This window comes from Macaca fascicularis, chromosome 19 (assembly GCF_037993035.2).
Source record: "Macaca fascicularis isolate 582-1 chromosome 19, T2T-MFA8v1.1".
In the NCBI taxonomy this organism is placed as follows: Eukaryota; Metazoa; Chordata; class Mammalia; order Primates; family Cercopithecidae; genus Macaca; species Macaca fascicularis.
In genome coordinates this window covers 22,256,685-22,274,802 of record NC_088393.1, presented here as the reverse complement: position 1 = coordinate 22,274,802, position 18,118 = coordinate 22,256,685, and the positions used below count along the sequence as shown (strand labels likewise).

At 38.8% G+C, this 18,118-nt stretch overlaps 1 protein-coding gene across 1 annotated transcript in view; it reads left to right on the top strand.

The window, feature by feature from the left end:
* Window positions 1–17,107, top strand: part of LOC102142182 (uncharacterized) — a 39,565-nt gene extending 22,458 nt beyond the window's left edge. Inside the window, 4 exon segments of the mRNA XM_005588598.5 lie at window positions 3,973–4,068; window positions 13,929–16,388; window positions 16,391–16,542; window positions 16,544–17,107. Of these exon segments, the coding sequence (XP_005588655.4) occupies window positions 3,973–4,068; window positions 13,929–16,388; window positions 16,391–16,542; window positions 16,544–16,732 (2,897 nt within the window). The 3' untranslated portion in view covers window positions 16,733–17,107.
* Window positions 17,108–18,118: the final 1,011 nt, after the last annotated feature.

Genomic DNA, 18,118 nt, shown 5'->3' with positions numbered 1-18,118 from the left:
CACTTTGGTTATATTCTAAGTTGGTTACACAAATATGAGTGTGATTTAAATGACAACACAATTGTTGTTGCAATTGAAGCTTTGTACTTGTTCTCCTCACCGTAGAACTGTTGAATAGAACTATGCAAAGCTACAGAGGACATCACAACAGAAGTTATTAGTGTGACCAAGGAAACAATAGCAAAAACTATTATGCCTAAGGCTGTACGGACACAATGAGTAAGTTGAATTAGAAGAAGTTTCATGAAGTGCAGAGAGGGGGTGGCAGCCCAAGGCTCGGACAGATTAACAGGAATCCATAGCCCAGGGATGCAACCCAAAATGGGCCAAGATACGGGCTAATCCTTACTGGATATTACTGACACATCAGCTCCTGTTTCCATAAGCCCATAAAATTTCTTTTAATTTGCACTACACAGGTGGGTCTATTAGAGACTATGGGTTGTGATAGATGGGTTTCTCATGTAGTTGTGCTCCCAAACCCTTTATTTCTTCATTTCTCCTTTTGTGGAGAAGGGTGTAATTTACAGGACATAAGCAATAATTACACTATATGTTCCCCTGGTTCAAAAACCCAAAGATCTTGTGATATTAAAACTACTTGAATTTCTCCTTCATAATCAGAGTCAACTACTCCTTGGACTACAGTGATGCCTTGCAAGTTAAGGCAGCTTTTGCCTAAAATTAGTCCCATGTATGCTGCTGGTATAGGTCCCCAAATAACATTGGGTACTTTGGTAGGTTTGTCTCCTGCGACTAATGTAATTCTTTCTCTGACTGGGAGATCTAATCCAGTACTTCCTGGTGTTCCTGGGGAGAGGAAATCAATGTTTCTCCTGGGACCAACCCTTTATATGGGGTTGTGGTCTGAACTGGGAATGCCTTCATTGTTTGAGGGGCCTGGGTCCAGGGCCCCTTCTCGATTCCCAACAGGGGGGTGTCATTCAAGCAGCACTGATTAGCCCAATGATTGCCATTGTTACACCCGAGTGATTCCCTTTGTTACAGTGAGGACAGAGTCCTGGTGTTTTTTCTGCTCAGGGTTGGGGGCACTGCATTGTGAGGTCCTTTCTGTCCTGAGATCTGGTGACATCCCTTTTTGAAATGTCCGGTTTTTCCACAATTATAACATTTTTCCACTTGAAGGTTTGACTCTTGGCTCCTTTTAGATCTGTCAACTGCTAAACTAGCTATTACTTGCGCTAACATTGTAGAACAATGAAATCAAATTCCTACATTCTGACAAGCTTTAAGATAATTCCCCAAGCTTTTTGTGGATCTCACGGGAGCCATTACTCGCTTGCAATCTGCATTTGGGTTTTCATAGGTTAGAATTATGGTAAGCATTTCTGGAGCCGGGGCATGAGGGATCTGATGCCACACTGCCTCTAGCAGCCATGCAATAAATTGTGCATAAGGCTTTCATGATCCCTGCGTGATATGTAGAAAGACTGCACTGGAACTCCCTCTTCAGGAATTGTTCTCCAAGTGTGCTTGGCGGCTAAGGCAGGCAGCCTCTGGGAATGTTAATTGTTGTACCAGATCTGAAAATGGGCCACTGCCTGTCATCATTTCCTCTGTAATGTTTCCTTGACCAGCAGCTTGATTCTGCCTCGCCTGGTCTGCACACATTTCTTGCCAATTTAAGCTCCATGTCAGCTGTGTCCTGGTGGATAAGCAAGTGCAGCCAAATGTTTTATATGAAAGGGTGGGAGGTGCATGACACTAAACACCGATTCTAACAGCCCTATAGTGAATTAACCACACTAACTTTTAATTCTTTTAGTAATTTAAACTGTACAGGAGTGTGCTCATGTAAAAGACGTTGCGGATTGTTTGGATCAGTCCTCACAGTAATAGGAAAAGCACAAGGTCCTAAAGGCTCCCCAGCCACAGCAGCAGCATGCAAAATTATTTTGTATGGGGGTTTCTACTTCTGTTATTGCAGGGGGTGGCAGAGACCAATTCTCTCCTGTTTCCTGCTTAGCAAGTGGCCAATTCTCCCCTTTCTTTTGCTCATTATTTTCAATAGGCATTGTCGGAGGAACAAATAATCTTTTTAATTCTTGAGACTCAGAACCTGACTCCTGTTGTCTGACAGAATAAGAAGGAGACAGCGGCAGTAGGACTGTGCAAACCAAACCCCAAGCAGACAAAACAGAAGGGTCTACTTTAAGACCTTTTTGATGAGCCAATTTCAATCTGTCTCCTACTCTATTCCAGTTTTCCTCATTGATAGTGCCTGCCTGCAGAAACCATAAGTTATGCTTAATAACCTCCTGCAGAAGCTTAATGTCTGTGAATTAACTTGAGCTCCAGACTGTTTCAACAGAACTTTAAGCAACTGCACATAACGTGTTTCTTCAACAGACAAATTCTGCTCATGTTACCTTGATTCAGAAAGTTCCCATTCCCAGTATTTCTTTAGAACACTGACCTTATATCCACTGCTGGCAGTTTTGTCCCAGGGTCCCCGTTCATCCGGTCAATTTCACTTCTGCTCCAGCAGACTTTCTTCATTCACATCCTCGAAGTCCCTGTGTGTGGATGCCACTTTGCTGCGGACCTTATTGGACTGAACAAAGGAGGACGAATGTGGGAATAAAGACAAAGACAAAGAGTATATTTGGAAGAAGGGGTCAGGGGCCTCTTTGCTTCTAGTAATAAGGGCCCTGAGCCTCTATAGCCCTTCATATTTATTGAATCAAGGAGATAGGGAGAAGGGGGAGGTTGTGCTCAGCTGCTTGGCTTAGTGCAGGCCTGCATGACTCCATTCTTTGAACAGTAGTCTCCAGATGTTACAGTAGATAACCTCAAGAAGCATGGCACCAGGGAGTGACTGCCCTCAGTGTACCTTCTGGTGGCAGGAGCAGAAGCGAGTTTGCCCACATTTTGCATTCATGATAAACAGTTTACTGTTTGATCATATAGCCTCCAGTGGAATGCTGAGTGGGTCACAACCCTCCGGCTTTCAGCTCCCAATACCATTTCTCTTTTGTATAATTTCTTTTTGATAATTTATGCTTACAGATTTCTGTTTTCAAGAAAATCATGGGGATTTTTCCATATAGAAAAAAAATTTCAAGATGTTTCATCTTGACCTGAACTTACCACATTTTTGAGCTGATCTGTGTCCTTCACTTTAGATTAATGGTAATTTCAAATGTTTACTGGCAACCCCCAAGTTTTAATTCAGTAGTACCAGGTGATAAAATTAAGAACCTGCAAAATTAGAGTATTTTCTAAATATTTAGAAATTTCTGTTACTGTTGGGGACCAGCTTCAACACCACCTGTAGGGTACATGAAGTCCAGTGGCGATGAAGAAATGAGAAGAGTCAGGTTAAGAGTGCATGAAGGGTGGGGTGCCAGGAGGCCAGTTGCACTTTTGGAGGCTGCAAAAGGCATCAAGTTCTGGTCTCCACACTATTTATGGAGTACAGTCACTTAGATCTAAGAAGCAGATGTTCAGGGGTGAAACGGTGAAAGGGAGGCGGTGTGTCATACACCTAATCTATAGTAGTGGTAGTCTGGGTAAATTTTCTTTGTGCTGAAGCAGCATAAACTTAACTACTGATTTATTCTTTAACTTATCAGAGAGCAGCTGTGGGGAGTGGGCCTAACTGGGAGCCAGCATATCTGGCCACATTCCAATGCTTCAAAGGAGTATCTTTCTCCTTGAGCACGGTGTTTATAAATAAGAGAGCAGGTCACGCTGTGGTCATGGGAACGTGACGGTAGTAAGGAGGCTTTCCTCAGAGACCTCCTGTGTCTTTCCACAACTTATTGTCCCATATTTTTGTGGCCAGTTTATACAGGCACCCCATAAACCTTTTTCCCAACGTTTTATAGTTTAGTATTTTGGGATAAATGTATTAGAATATTCTATTACATCCTCTTTACTGAGCACATTACCAAGTTGGTAATTGGAGAATATGAGCAAGATACATGTTGTTCATTTTTAATAAAACAGGTATTGCTGCCTTTAAGCCAGACCTGATCATTTTTCTGGAGCAAGGAAAAGAGCCCTGGAATGTGAAGAGATATGAGATGGTGGAAGAACCCCCAGGTAGGTGAGAATGAATACAATAGATGACATGCATGAGAGGTCCAAGGTCAAGGAGAAAGCCAGTCCTTAAAGTGATACGGAAGCTGTGTTCCAAATAAATAGTTTCTGGAAAGCCTAATTTTTATTTTTATTTTTTAAATTTTCTCTCACACAGGGGCATCTTCTGTCTTATGCTTTCAAAATTTCTAAGAATTCTTTCCCTTCAGTAATCTTCAAGTTTACAGTGACAGCCAAAGTACTGTTCATGGCGTACAAGAGAGTGTACAATCTGACTTTTGTTTGTTTGTGTTTGTGGACACACAGATATCTGCATAATTTTAAGATACTTCATGTTAAACTATCTTTTACATTCTCTTTTTCCATCATCTCTGAAATGTGAGACTAGTGGTTTCTGTATGATTGGGTTTTTTTGGCTCATTTTTCTGCACATTTCTCCTGTTTTTATTACTATAGTCTTGAAATAAAGTTTGAAAGTATAAAGTATGATGTCCTGCTTTTTTCTTTTTCTTCAAGATTGCTTTGCCTATTCACTTTCTTGTAGTTTCATGTAAATTTTATGATTGTATTTTTTATTACTGTGAAAAAAAAACTGTAATATTGATAGAGAGTTCATTGAATCTGGAGATCATTTTGGATAATATGGCATTTTAACGTTTATTCTTTGAATTGATAGACATAAAATATATTTAAATTTGTTTGTGTTCTCATTATTTTTCATTGATAAATATTTCACTTGAAAACTTTTTCAGCTCCTCAGTTAAATTTGTTCTCAGATATTTATTATTTTAGTGCTATTGTAAATAAGATTGTTATCTTCCTCTTTTATCAGATAGTTTAAGTGTATTAGGGTGCTGTTTCTATTTTTTCAAAAATGCAATGAGAAATTTGAAAAACATTTCATTAAATTTGTAGAATATATTGAGCAGTTTGAACCTCTTTACAATATTAACATTACAACCTTTGCTTAAGAGCATGCTCGAGTGTTTTGTTAAATTCATATATATATGTATATATTTGTTTGTTTGTTTGTTTTGAGACAGTGTCTCGCTCTGTCACCCAGGCTGGAGTGCAGTGGCTGGATCTCAGCTCACTGCAAGCTCCGCCTCCCGGGTTTACGCCATTCTCCTGCCTCAGCCTCCCGAGTAGCTGGGACTACAGGCGCCTGCCACCTCGCCCAGCTAGGTTTTTGTATTTTTTTAGTAGAGACGGGGTTTCACCGTGTTAGCCAGGATGGTCTCGATCTCCTGACCTCGTGATCCGCCCGTCTCGGCCTCCCAAAGTGCTGGGATTACAGGCTTGAGCCACCGCGCCCGGCCCTTATTTTTGTTTTTTTTGAGATGGAGTCTTGCTCTACCACCAGGCTGCAGTGCAGTGGCATGATCTCAGCTCATTGCAACCTCCACCTCTTGGGTTCAAGCGATTTCCCTGCCTAAGCCTCCCAAGTAGCTCGGACTGCAGGTGTGTGCCACCAAGCCTCGCTTGTTTTTTGTATTTTGGTAGAGACAGGGTTTTACTGTGTTGGCCAGAATGGTCTTGATCTCCTGACCTTGTGATTTGCCTGCCTTGGCCTTCCAAGGTGCTGGGATTACAGGCATGAGCCACCGTGCCTGGCATATTTGGGTTTTTTTTGATCATTTGTTTGTTTTTCAGGTTTTGTTGTTGTTGTTGTTGTTGTTGTTGTTGTTGTATACTCACATTCGAGTTTAGTCATAGAAAATAATTCATAAAATTTCAGTTTTAAAAAATTTGTTGAGACTTCTTGTTTGGCCTAAGAGATGGTCTATCAAGAAATATATTGTATGAACTATTGAGAAAGGTGTGTACGAGTGTTCTTTATACCTCTGTCAGAAATAGTTGTTTTATACCACTTTTAATTAGTCTGTTTCCTTATTGATATTCTGTTTTGATTTTTTTTTTTTTTTTTTTTTAAGGCGGAGTCTTGCTCTGTCACCCAGGCTGGGGTGCAGTGGCCGGATCTCAGCTCACTGCAAGCTCCGCCTCCTGGGTTTATGCCATGATTTTTTATTATAATTTAAATTCTGGGGTACATGTGCAGAACGTGCAGGTTTCTTACATAGGTATACACGTGCCATGGGGGTTTGCTGCACCCATCAACTCATTATCTACATTAGGTATTTCTCCTAATGTTATCCCTCCCCTAGTCCCCCACCCCCTGACAGGACCCCGTGTGATGTTCCGCTTCCTGTGTCCCTGTGTTTTCATTGTTCCACTTCCACTTATGAGTGAGAACATGCTGTGTTTCAGTTTCTGTTCTTGTGTTAGTTTGCTGAGAATGATGGTTTCCAGCTTCATCGATGTCCCTGCAAAGGACATGAACTCATTTTTTTTTTTATGGCTGCATAGTATTCCATGGTGTATATGTGCCACATTTTCTTTATCCAGTATATTACTGATGGTCATTTGGGTTGGTTCCAAGTCTTTTCTATTGTGAATAGTGCTGCAAAAAACATACGAGTTCATGTGCCTTTATAGTAGAATGATTTATAATCTTTTGAGTATATACTCAGTAATGGGATTGCTGGGTCAAACGGTATTTCTAGTTCTAGATCCTTTTTGCCCACTTTTTGGTGGGGTGGTTTTTTTTTTTTTTCTTGTAAATTTGTTTAAGTTCTTTGTAGATCCTGGATATTAGCCCTTTGTCAGATGGATAGATTGCATAATTTTTCTCCCATTCCGTAGGTTGCCTGTTCACTCTGATGATAGTTTCCTTTGCTGTGCAGAAGCTCTTTAGTTAATTAGGTTCCATTTGTCAATTTTGGCTTTTGTTGCCATTGTTTTTGGTGTTTTAGTCATGAAGTCTTTGTCCATGCCTGTGTCCTGAATAGTACTGTCTAGGTTTTCTTCTAGGGTTTTTATGGTTTGGGGTGTTACATTTAAGTCTTTCATTCATCTTGAGTTAATTTTTGTATAAGGTGTAAGGAAGGGGACCAGTTTCAGTTTTCCGCATATGGCTAGCCATTTTTTTCAACACCTTTTATTAAATAGGGAATCCTTTCCCCATTGCTTGTTTTTGTCATCTTTGTCAAAGATCAGGTGGTTGTAGATGAGTGGTGTTATTTCTGAGGCCTCTTTGTTCCATTGGTCTATATTTCTGTTTTGATACCAGTACCATACTATTTTGGTTACTATAGCCTTGTAGTATAGTTTGAAGTCAGGTAGCATGATGCCTCCAGCTTTGTTCTTTTTACTTAGGATTGTCTTGGCTATATGAGCTTTTTTTTCGTTCCATATGAAATTTAAAGCAGTTTTTTCTAATTCTGTGAAGAAAGTCAATGGGAGATTGATGGGGATAGCACTGAATCTATAAATTACTTTGGGCAGTATGGCCATTTTCATGATATTGATTATTTCTATGCATGAGTATGGAATGTTCTTGCATTTTGTTTTCTGTTTTTTGTTTGTTTGTTTGTTTGTTTTTTGAGACGAAGTCTCACTCTGTTGCCTAGGCTGAAGTGCAGTGGCTCGATCTCAGCTCACTGCAAGTTCTGCCTGACAGGTTCACACCATTTTCCTGCCTCAGCCTCCCGAGTAGCTGGGACTACAGGCACCCACCACCATGCCCAGCTAATTTTCTGTATTTTTAGTAGACACGGGGTTTCACAGTGTTAGCCAGGATGATCTCGATCTCCTGACCTTGTGATCTGCCCGTCTCGGCCTCCCAAAGTTCTGGGATTAGAGGCATGAGCCACTGCGCCTGGCCATGGAATGTTCTTACATTTTTTGTGTCCTCTCTTATTTTCTTGAGCAGTGGTTTGCAGTTCTTGAAGAGGTCCTTCACATCCCTTGTAAGTTGTATTGCTAGGTATTTTACTCTCTTTGTAGCAATTATGAATGGGAGTTCACTCATGATTTGACTCTCTATTATTGATGTATAGGATATAGGAATGCTTATGATTTTTGCACATCGATTTTGTATTCTGAGACTTTGCTGAAGTTGCTTATCCACTTAGGGAGATTTTGGGCTGAGACAATGGTGTTTTCTAAATATACGATCATGTCATCTGCAAATAGAGACAATTTGACTTCCTCTTTTCGTATTTGAATATCCTTTATTTCTTCTTCTTGCCTGATTGCCGTCACCAGAACCTCCAGTAATGTGTTGAATAGGAGTGGTGAGAGAGGGCATCCCTGTCTTGTGCCAGTTTTCAAAGGGAATGCTTCCAGTTTTTGCCCACTCAGTATGATATTGTCTGTGGGGGTTGTCATAAATAGCTCTTATTATTTTGAGATACGTTCCATCTATATCTAGTTTATTGTGAGTTTTTAGCATGAAGACTGTTGAATTTTGTTGAAGACCTTTTCTGCATCTTTTGAGATAATCATGTGGTTTTTGTCACTGGTTCTGTTTATGTGATTGATTATGTTAATTGTTTTATGTATATTGAACTAGTCTTGCATCCCAGGGATGAAGCTGACTTGATCTTATTTCTGCCTTCATTTTGTTATTTACCCAGTAGTCATTCAGGAGCAGGTAGTTCAGTTTCCATGTAAGTTGTGCAGTTTTGAGTGAGTTTCTTAATCCTGAGTTCTAATTTGATTGCACTGTGGTCCGAGAGACAGTTTGTAGTAATTTCTGTTCTCTTCCGTTTTCTGAGGAGTGATTTTAGATGTGGTGCTGAGAAGAATGTATATTCTGTAGATTTGGGGTGGAGAGTTCTGTAGATGTCTATTGGGTCTGCTTGGTGCAGAGCTGAGTTCAAGTCCTGGATATCCTTGTTAACCTTCTGTCACATTGATCTAACAGCAGGGTATTAAAATCTCCCGTTATTATATGGAAGTCTCAGTCTCTTTGTAGGTCTCTAAGGACTTAACTCTGTGAATCTGGATGCTCCTGTATTGGGTGCATATATATTTAGGATAGTTAGCTCTTCTGGTTGAATTTATCCCTTTACCATTATGTAATGACCTTCTTTGTCTCTTTTGATCTTTGCTGGTTTAAAGTCTGGTTTTATCAGAGAGTAGATTTGCAACCCCTGCTTTTTTTGTTTGTTTGTTTTCATTTGTTTGGTAGATCTTCATCCCTTTATTCTGAGCCTTCTGTGTGTCTCTTCACGTGAGATGGATCTCCTGAATACATCACTGCGATGGATCTTGACTCTTTATTCAATTTGCCATTCTGTGTCTTTTAATTGGGGCATTTAGCATGTTTACATTTAAGGTTAATATTGTTATGTGTGAATTTGATCCTGTCATTATGATGCTAGCTGGTTATTTTGCCCATTAGTTAATGCGGTTTCTTCATAGTGTTAATTGTCTTTACAATTTGGTATGTTTTTGCAGTGGCTGGTACCAGTCTTTCCTTTTTATGTTCAGTGCTTCCTTCATGAGCTCTTGTAAGGCAGGCCCGGTGGTGACAAAATCTCTCAACATTTGCTTGTCTGTAAAGGATTTTCTCCTTTACTTATGAAGCTTAGTTTGGCTGGATATGAAATTCTGGGTTGAAAATTCCTTCCTTTAAGAATGTTGAGTATTGGCCCCACTCTGTTCTGGCTTGTAGGGTTTCTGTAGAGAGATCCATTGTTAGTCTGATGGGATTACTTTGATGGGTAACCCAGCCTTTCTTTCAGGCTGCCCTCTACCGTTTTCTTTTCACTTCAACCTTGGTGTATCTGACGATTCTGTGTCTTGGGGTTGCTCTTCTCGAGGAGTATCTTTGTGGTGGTCTCTGTATTTTCTGAATTTGAATGTTGGCCTGTCTCGCTAGGTTGGGGATATTCTCCTAGATGATATCCTAAAGAGTGTTTTCCAACTTGGTTCCATTCTCCCTGTCACTTTCAGGTACTCCAATCAAACATAGATTTGGTCTTTTTTTACATAGTCCCATATTTCTTGGAGGCTTTGTTTATTTCTTTTTATTCTTTTTTTTCTCTAATCTTGTCTTCTTGCTTTATTTCATTAAATTGATCTTCAATCTGTGATATCCTTTCTTCCACTTTATCAATTCAGCTGTTGATATTTGCACATGTTTCATGAAGTTCTCATGCTGTGTTTTTCATCTCCATCAGGCATTTATGTTCTTCTCTGAAGTGGTTATTCTCATTAGCAATCGATCTAACCTTTTTTTCAAGGTTCTTGGCTTCCTGGCATTGGGTTAGAACATGCTCCTTTAGCTTGGAGAAGTTTGTTATTACCCACCTCTGAAATTTGTCAAATTTGAGTTTGTCAATTCATCAGACTTATTTTCCATTCAGTTTTGTTTTTTTACTGGTGATGAGTTGTGATCCTTTGGAGGAGAACAGGCATTCTGGTTTTTGGAATTTTCAGCCTTTTTGCGCTGACTTCTCCCCATCTTTATGGATTTATCTACCTTTGGTCTTTGATGTTGATGACGTTCGGATGGGGTCTCTGAGTAAACATCCTTTTTGTACATGTTGCTTCTATTCCTTTCTGTTTGTTTGTTTTCCTTTTAACAGTCAGGACCCTCTGCTGCAGATCTGCTGGAGCTTGCTGGAGGCCCACTCCAGACCCTGGTTGCCTGGGTATCACCAGTGGAAGCTGCAGAACAGCAAAGATTGCTGCCTGTTCCTTCCTCTGGAAGCTTTGTCCCAGAGGCCACCAGCCAAAGGCCAGCTAGAGCTCTCCTGTACGAGGTGTCTATCAGCTTCTACTGGGAGGTGTCTCTCAATCAGGAGACACGGGTGGCAATCAGGAGTCTCAATCAGGAGACTTGAGGTGGCAGTCTGACCCTTAGCAGAGCATCAGGAGACTTGAGGTGGCAGTCTGACCCTTAGCAGAGCTCGAATGCTGTGCTGATAGATCCACTTCTCTCTTCAGAGTTGTCCAGCAGGGATGTTTAAGTCTGCTAAAGCTGCACTCACAGCTGTCCCTTACCCCAGGTGCTCTGTCCCAGGGAGATGGGTGTTTTATCTATATTCCCCTGACTGTGGCTGCTGCCTCTTTTTTCAGAGATGCCCTGCCCAAAGAGGAGGAATCTTGAGATACAGTCTGATCTTGCTGAGCTGCGGTAGGCTCCACCCAGTTCAGTCTTTGTGCTTTCAAGTTTTGTGCTCGAAACCCAGGGACCTGGTGTCATAGGCACCGGAGGGAATCTCCTGGTCTGCAGCTTATGAAGACCACAGGAAAAGCACAGTATCTGTGCTGGAGAGCACTGTGCTTCATGGTGCAGTCCCTAAACCCTTCCCTTGGCTAGGAGAGGGAGTTCCCCAACCCCTTGCACTTCCCGGTGAGGCAATGTCCCACGCTGCTTTGGCTCCTACTCAGTGAGCTGCACCCACTGTTCAACCAGTCCTAATGGGATGAACCGGCTACCTCAGTTGGAAATGCAGAAATCACCCACCTTCTGTGTCGATCACCCTGGGAGCTGCAGACCAGAGCTGTTCCTATTCGGCCATCTTGCCAGCCTCCTCTATTTTGATTTTTATTACAGAAAGTGTGGTATAATAATATCCTACTATAATTATATTGCTCTCCTTGTGTTTCTTCTATTCTGTCAGTATTTGATTTATATATTTGTAATCCTGTGTGACGCGCACACACACACACACACACACACACGTATTCAAAGTTTTCACAGGTTCCCACTTAATCTATTATTTTTAATATCTTTCTTTGTCTCTTTGGAGTTTCACTGTCAAGTGCATTTTATAAAATATGAGTCCTTGACTAAAAATTTAGCTTGTGTAATATTATTTTGACTTATTCTACTCTCATTTGATTAATATTTGCATGAAATGTCTACTTCCATCTTGCTACTTTGAGCCTTTTTAATATTAGATTTCAACTGATCCTTGTAGAAAGGCAAGTTGGTTCTTGATATTTAAAATATTTAATAGGCCATGCACAGTGACTCATGCCTGTAATCCTAGCACTTCAGGAGGCCAAGGTGGGTGGATCACCTGAGGTCAGGGGTTCCAGACCACCCTGGCCAACATTGTGAAACCCCATCTCTACTAAAAATACAAAAATTAGCTGGGCGTGTTGGTGGACTTTGGTAATCCCAGCTACTTGGGAATCTGAGGCAGGAGAATTTCTTGAACCTGAAAGGCAGAGGTTACAGTGAGCTGAGATAGTCTCATTGCACTCCAGCCCGGGCGACAAGAGTAAAACTTTGTCTCAAAAGAAAAAATGTTAATAAATCTATAAAAAATCTGTTGATTTGAAAGTTAATTTTCCATATATTTAAATACATTTTGGAAAGTGAAGGCGTTACTTTTATTTTATTACCTATTCTATTTGATTCTTGCATGTTGTCCCTCATTTTCTCTCTCTGTCTTCCTTTGTTTCTTTCTGATTTTTGTATTGATATGCTTTCACTTTCTTATTTTTCTTTTGTATATGTATATAGTTTTTATGTGTGTGGTATCTTGGGGATTACATAAAACCTCTAAAAATACAACAACATATTTTAATCAGGTGAAAAATTAACTTTGGTTGCATAAAAAATTCTTCCTGATTATGTCTGCCCTTAAATTTGTCACTGATGTTGCTAAGTTTATCTATTTATGTTGTATATTCATTAACAGATGTTTATAATAATTCCTATGCTTTTATCTCTCAAATGTTAGAGAATAATTAAAAATGTTTTCTGCACCATTAGAATAATGCTAGAAATTCAATTTTTTGTATGTGCATATCTTTTCTAGAAAATAATGTATTTTTATATGATTAGATGTTGTTTTCTTGCATTATGTTATTTTCAGTGGTAAGAACTGCTTTCGTCATGTTTCCTATGGAAGACATATGCAGTCCCAATATACTTCTTAAGAATTTAGTTATTATGAAAGTTTCTTTCTTTTGTTTGTTTTTTCCTATTAGACAGGACAGATTTGCTGATGGTATTATTCTCACTTGTTTGCTATTTTTTTTTCTTTTTTTTTTTTTTTTTTAGGACTTTGACTATATCATGCAGTTCTCTTCTGGCCTGCAAATCTTTTATTGACAATTCACTGGTTATTTTTGTTCTTATCCTCATTTTTCTGATTTTCTATACTCTTTTGTTTTCCTATTTCACTCACCAAATGTTATTCAGTTTTTAAAATTAGTGTATACATTTTAATGGTTTCTTTATGAAAATTTTATAATATTTTTGATGAGATTATATTGCCCTATTTTGTATAGATTGTAATCTTTGAGATTTGGACATTTAAAAAGGCTACCTGTCACAAAGTTTATAATGTAGCTTTGTCCTGAGTCAGAAAATAATGATCTTGGCTAGAGATTATGTGGGTCTCTCAAACGTCTTCAGATTTGTCTTGTCTGAAATTTTGTGTTTAGTTTTAGTTAAGAGAGATTATTTATGTTTCTTCTGAAAAGTAATCACTTGGTACACCTGTTCTCTCTCTGCAGCACTGCAGTGCTCTGCTGCAGTGCATTTACCTTTGGTCTCAGCAGACTCAAAAGTGTCATTTCAAAGTATATCACCATATCTGTCAGCACTTTTTGTCGTGGGAGACAGAAACCAGTGTGTGGTAAGGACCGTGGAAGACAGAAATTAAATCGTATATGCCAATATTTTACTTTCCTTAAACAAACAAACAAACAAACAAGTTGACAATTTACTTCTGAAGGAACTAGGTAATATTGAGGAGCAGAAAGAGTTGTATTGGGTAAATTTAACAAACTTTTCTTTTTTCTATGTGGCTCTTTGCATTGGGCTTAATTCAGGCACTGCACACACTTAACTCATGTATAAATTATCCTCATACGTATTTTGGTCTGTATGTTTTCATTACATTTATATGTCTGTGAAGAATTAGGGCCTGTGTCATTTGCAATGTCATCTTGCTTATGTAGTTTGAATAATTTATAGGTTAGATTTGGAAACTATATTTATCTGAGTCTAATAAGTGGACTAATTTGTTGTTTTTATTTCTTTTCAGTTATATGTTCTCATTTTGCTCAAGACCTTTGGCCAGAGCAGGGCATAGAAGATTCTCTCCAAAAAGTGATATTGAGAAAATATGAAAAATGTGGACGTGAGAATTTACAGTTAAAAATTGATTGTACCAATGTGGATGAGTGTAAGGTGCACAAAAAAGGTTATAATCGGCTTAACCAGAGTTTGACAACTACACAGAGCAAAGTATTTCAATGTGGCAAATATGCAAACGTCTTTAATAAACGTTCAAATTCAAACAGACATAAGACAAGACATACTGGAAAGAAACTTTTGAAATGTAAAGAATATGTCAGATCATTTTGCATGCTTTCACACCTATCTCACCATAAAAGAATTTGTACTAGAGAGAATTCCTACAAATGTGAACAAGATGGCAAAGCCTTTAACTGGTCCTCAACACTTACTTATTATAAGAGAATTCATACTGGAAAGAAATCCTACAAATGTAAAGAATGTGGCAAAGCCTTTAGTAAGTTCTCAGTCCTTAGTAAACACAAGGTAATTCATACCAGAGAGAAACTCTACAAATATAAAGAACATGGCAAAGTCTTCAGCTGGTCCTCAAACCTTTCTAAGCACAAGAGAATTCATGCTGGAGAGAAACCCTACAAATGTGAAAAATGTGGCAAAACCTTTAAGTGTCGCTCAACCCTTAGTTATCATAAGAAAATTCATACTGGAGAGAAACCCTACAAATGTGAAGAATGTGGCAAAAGCTTTAGTGTGTTCTCAATCCTTACTAAACATAAGGTACTTCATACTGGAGAGAAACCTTACAAATGTGAAGAATGTGGCAAAGCCTTCAGCTGGTCCTCAAACCTTACTAAACACAAGAGAATTCATGATGGAGAGAAACCCTATAAATGTGAAGAATGTGGCGAAGCCTTTAAGTGGTTCTCAACCCTTTGTTGTCACAAGAAAATTCATACTGGAGAGAAACCCTACAAATGTGAAGAATGTGGCAAAGGCTTTAGTATGTTCTCAATCCTTACTACACATAGGGTAATTCATACTGGAGAGAAACTCTACAAATGTGAAGTATGTGGGAAAGCCTATAAGTGGCGCTCAACCCTTAGTTATCATAAGAAAATTCATACTGGAGAGAAACCCTATAAATGTGAAGAATGTGGCAAAGCCTATAAGTGGCCCTCAACCCTTAGTTATCATAAGAAAATTCATACTGGAGAGAAACCTTACAAATGTGAAGAATGTGGCAAAGCCTGTAAGTGGTCCTCAACCCTTAGTTTTCATAAGAAAATTCACTCTGCAGAGAAATCTTACAAATGTGAAGAATGTGGTAAAGCCTTCGGCTGTTTCTCAGTCTTTAGTAACCATAAGGTAATTCATACTGGAGAGAAACCCTATAAATGTGAAGAATGTGGCAAAGACTTTAATACGTTCTCAATCTTTACTAAACATAAGAAAATTCATACTGGAGAGAAACCCTACAAATGTGAAGAATGTGGTAAAGTCTTCAGCTCTTTCTCAGTCTTTGGTAACCATAAGGTAATTCATACTGGAGAGAAACTCTACAAATGTGAAGAATGTGGCAAAGTCTATAAGTGGCCCTCAACCCTTAGTTATCATAAGAAAATTCATACTGGAGAGAAACTCTACAAATGCGAAGAATGTGGCAAAGCCTATAACTGGCCCTCAACCCTTAGTTATCATAAGAAAATTCATACTGGAGAGAAACCCTATAAATGTGAAGAATGTGGCAAAGGCTTTAGTATGTTCTCAATCCTTACTAAACATAAGGTAATTCATACTGGAGAGAAACCCTACAAATGTGAAGAATGTGGCAAAGGCTTTAGTACGTTCTCAATCTTTACTAAACATAAGAAAATTCATACTGGAGAGAAACCCTACAAATGTGAAGAATGTGGCAAAGCCTTCAGCTGGCCCTCAAGCCTTAGTAAACACAAGAGAATTCATGCTTGAGAGAAACCCTACAATTGTGAAGAATGTGGCAAAGCCTTTAACTGGTTCTCAACCCTTAGTTATCATAAGAAAATTCATACTGGAGAGAAACCCTACAAATGTGAAGAATGTGGCAAAGGCTTTAGTATGTTCTCAATCCTTACTAAACATAAGGTAATTCATACTGGAGAGAAACACTACAAATGTGAAGAATGTGGCAAAGGCTTTAGTATGTTCTTAATCCTTACTAAACATAAGGTAGTTCATAATGGAGAGAAACTCTACAAATGTGAAGAATGTGGCAAAACCTATAAGTGGCCCTCAAACCTTAGTTATCACAAGAAAATTTATACTGGAGAGAAACTCTACAAATTTGAAGAATGTGGCAAAGGGTTTAGTATGTTCTCAATCCTTACTAAACATAAGGTAATTCATACTGGAGAGAAACCCTACAAATGTGAAGAATGTGGCAAAGCCTTTAGTAAGTTCTCAGTCCTTACTAAACACAAGGTAATTCATACTAGAAACCCTACGAATGTGAAGAATGTGGCAAAGCCTTCCACTGATCCTCAAGCCTTACTAAACACAGGAGAATTCATACTGGAGAGAAACCTTACAAATGTGAAAAACGTGGCTAGCCTTTTCACTGTTCCTCAATCCTTACTAAACATTCATGTAATTCATACTGGAGGGAATTCCTACAATTGTGTGGAATGTGGCAAAGCCTTTAACCAGTCCTTAAGGCTTACTACATATAAGACAACTTACACTCTAGAGAAACCATACACGTGTGAAGAATGTGGGAAAGCCTCTAATAGATCCTCAATTCTTAACAGACTCTACAAACCAGACTCTACAACCTGAAAGATGTGACAATGCTTTTGGCAACACCTCAAGACTTTTCTGAATATAAAAGAAATCATACTGATGAGAAATCCTAGGAATGTGAAGAATGTGATAAAGCCTTTAAATGGCTGTCACACTTGATTGTAGGTAAAATAACTCATACTGAAGAAAACTGCTATAATAAACAGTGTGGCAAAACATTTAACCAATGCTCATGCCTTATTGCAAAGGAAAGCATTTATACTAGCCTGGGCAACTCTGGAAAAAAAAAATTTTGAATGCCACTAATATCTTCTCACATCTTATTAAACATCAGAGAGTTCATACTAAATAAAAGCATTAAGGGTACAATTACTGTCAATAGATCTTTCAGAAAATAAAAATCAGTAATTCTAATTTTTGCCCTTTGCCTTGTGATCTTTGCTTTTGTCCTTGCCCTGTTTCATCAGAAGCATATGATCTTTGTTTTGCAGCTCAGGTGGGCATCACGGTCCTATCAATATGTGACATCACCCCTGGAGGCCCAGCTGCAAAATTCCTCTCTTTGTACTCTTTGTAAATTCTTTGTACTCTTTTTATTTCTCAGACTGCCCGACACTTAGGGAAAACAGAAGCTACATTGAAATATTGGGGGTGGGATCCCAATAACGCTTGACTTCTGGTACACAATTCAGAACATCTACAAAAGGAGTGGTGAACAGATTTCAACTGTGATGCAAAATCTTATTCATTGGCATTGGTGGCTGAGTGCTGTCTTAAGAATTCTCGAATCACTATTAACTGGAAGTAGATCATCATAAAGGTATTCATTCTCATCTTCACACCAGGTTGGGTTGCTTTCTTTTCCACAACTGTGTTTAAAACTGTAATGAGGCTTTTGGGTGTGCATCTTTTTCTAGTTTCACACAGCTGCAGAGGCTTCAAGAAACTTACAATCATGGTGCAAGGCAAAGGGAAAGCAAAGACTTTCAGGTTATGGCTGGAGAAAGAGCTACAATATACTTACTGGTCTGTCTCCAGATGTTCTTAACATTCAGACATGGTGACCCAGCAATCAAATTGACACTATCCATTTCAGTGATACTCAAACTTCAGCATGCACCAGAGTCCCTGCAAGGCTTACTAAGATACAGACTGCTGAGCCCACCTCTAAGACTTCTTTCATTTTAAGGAATAAAGAGCATTCCATTGTGTAAATATACCACTTTTTAAAGTTCATTCAACTGTTGATGGACACTTAGGTTAATTTCATACCTTAGCTATTGTAAGTAATCTACTTTTTTTCCTTTTCTTATTTATACATCTCTTTTTTTCTTTGTATTTCTAGACACATTTTAATTTTATACTATAAATTCTGACTGTTAAATGCCTTTATTTCTATGCCTTCTTTTCGTTAATATTTTG